The sequence below is a fragment of the Penaeus monodon genome, chromosome 29, assembly GCF_015228065.2.
Source record: "Penaeus monodon isolate SGIC_2016 chromosome 29, NSTDA_Pmon_1, whole genome shotgun sequence".
Lineage (NCBI taxonomy): Eukaryota > Metazoa > Arthropoda > Malacostraca > Decapoda > Penaeidae > Penaeus > Penaeus monodon.
Window position 1 is genome coordinate 34076023 of NC_051414.1, and position 1809 is coordinate 34077831.

General features: G+C 39.2%; 1 protein-coding gene across 1 annotated transcript; it reads right to left on the reverse strand.

The window, feature by feature from the left end:
- LOC119592195 (high mobility group nucleosome-binding domain-containing protein 5-like) lies at positions 1-1809 on the reverse strand (the record flags this gene model as incomplete). The annotated part of the gene is given in 2 exon segments (XM_037941027.1): positions 1-305; positions 1634-1809. Coding segments are annotated over 2 exon segments (481 nt in total), but the record flags the coding sequence as incomplete, so codon positions are not given.

Genomic DNA, 1809 nt, shown 5'->3' on the forward strand with positions numbered 1-1809 from the left:
ATCATGGCCTTGAGTGGTATGATCTCTCCTTTTATCGCTGCTATCACAGGTGTCGCTGCTCTGCCTCCTTTTGTGCTGGTCCCTGTCTCTTCTCTCAAGGGGCACTGGATCGCTGTCTCTATAATCAGACTTATTTCTTGCTCTTTCGGCAATTTGGTAGTCCAGCTCGATACACTTTTTAAGAAGAAGTGGCACATCTTTGATAATCCACTTTGCCTTCTCTTTAGAAGTCTCCAGGATTTGCTCTGACTTTTTCTCAAGCATAGCCAAGGCCAGTGTCGGACTTTCCTCTGCTGCTTCACCGCCTGTAGGAAGAAAGTAGGACTATAGCAGTGGGGTGCTCTCAGTCGTCATGCTGAAATATACAAAATTTGTCTTAGGCAAAATTGTTAGCAATAAAAAATACAGGAAATTGAAGTTTAGATTTACAATTATGTAAAAAATATGTATATACCAAAGAAAGGAAGTATAAAATCTGTATTTAAATATATTATCAGTCTGGTCAACAAACAAGTCACTGACCACTGCAACCCTTTCAAAAATTGCCACTAAACTGTGATCCATATAACTGATATAACAAAGTCATGCCATCTTCCCATTTACTTGAATTAATAGAAATTGTTTTTTTTTTAAATACTTTCTGTGCAACAAATAAGTCACCAAACAAATATTTGAAAGGGTTGCAGCTTGTGGTCAGTGACTTTTGTTTGCTGACAAGACTGATGATATATTAAATACAGTTTTTATACTTTCTTTCTTTGGTATTGACATATATTTTTTTTTTACATAATTGTTAATCTAAACTTCAATTTCCTTCATTTTTTTTTTGCCAACGATTTTGCCTAGGCCAAATTTTGAATTTTTATCTAAACACCTGATACACCCCTCATCTGCATGTTGTTCATCTTGCTCACACCATGCAAATCTGTCAGCTCCATTCCTCCTCAGATTTAAGTCAGTCCCAACCAATTTACGTTCTCAAAAAAAGCCACCGTTAGTTAGCCCCCCGTTTAGTTCCACCCAAATATGAAGATGTCTACAGGTGCAATCCAGAACCAGCTAATGGCAACCACAGGTGTTCCCTCAGCTGAAGGGAGGGAATATGCTACAAAAAGCCACAGGGAGGAGATAAACTGCACAAAGCCCAAGGTTTAGGGCTTAGTAATAGCAAACAGAAGAAAGATGATGATCACAATCTTTAAACCAACCTTCACTTTCTGTGCATTTCCCTATCATTTTAAATCTTCTCCCCTTAAATCTTTTACTTATTCTCCTCTCTTCTGATGACCCTTACCATCATTTCTGCAATATGTAGAAGATCAGTTTTGTAATCTGTACCACTACTTTCTATCCTGAAGTACCTAGTCACCGCATCTCTTTCTCAAGTTTTCAATCACCTATTTGTTGACCTGTTCCTCACCCTATCTCAAATGCCTCTTTTTTGAGAATGAAATCCAACTGTTTCTTCTAATCCCTTTTACATTATGCCAACCTGCTTGATTCATTACGCCTATCGTTGCACTGCATTACACGTCCTTGAATACTTCCCTCTTGCTTACCCTCCGCCGTGTGCTCTGTTTCGCACTCCTCCTCACTTCTACCCAATATCCTACTTTGAAAAACTCTTCCTCACCTTCATCCACATCCTCCTTTTTGGACTCTTCTTTGACTTCATCACAATCTTCCTTATCAGCTTCACCCTCCTCCTTTTTGAGACCTTCCTTGCTTCCTTCCAAATCCTCCGCCTTCAGATCTATCTTGCCTTTATCCTCCCCTGCCTTTTTGAGATATCCCTGGTCTTCATCCAAA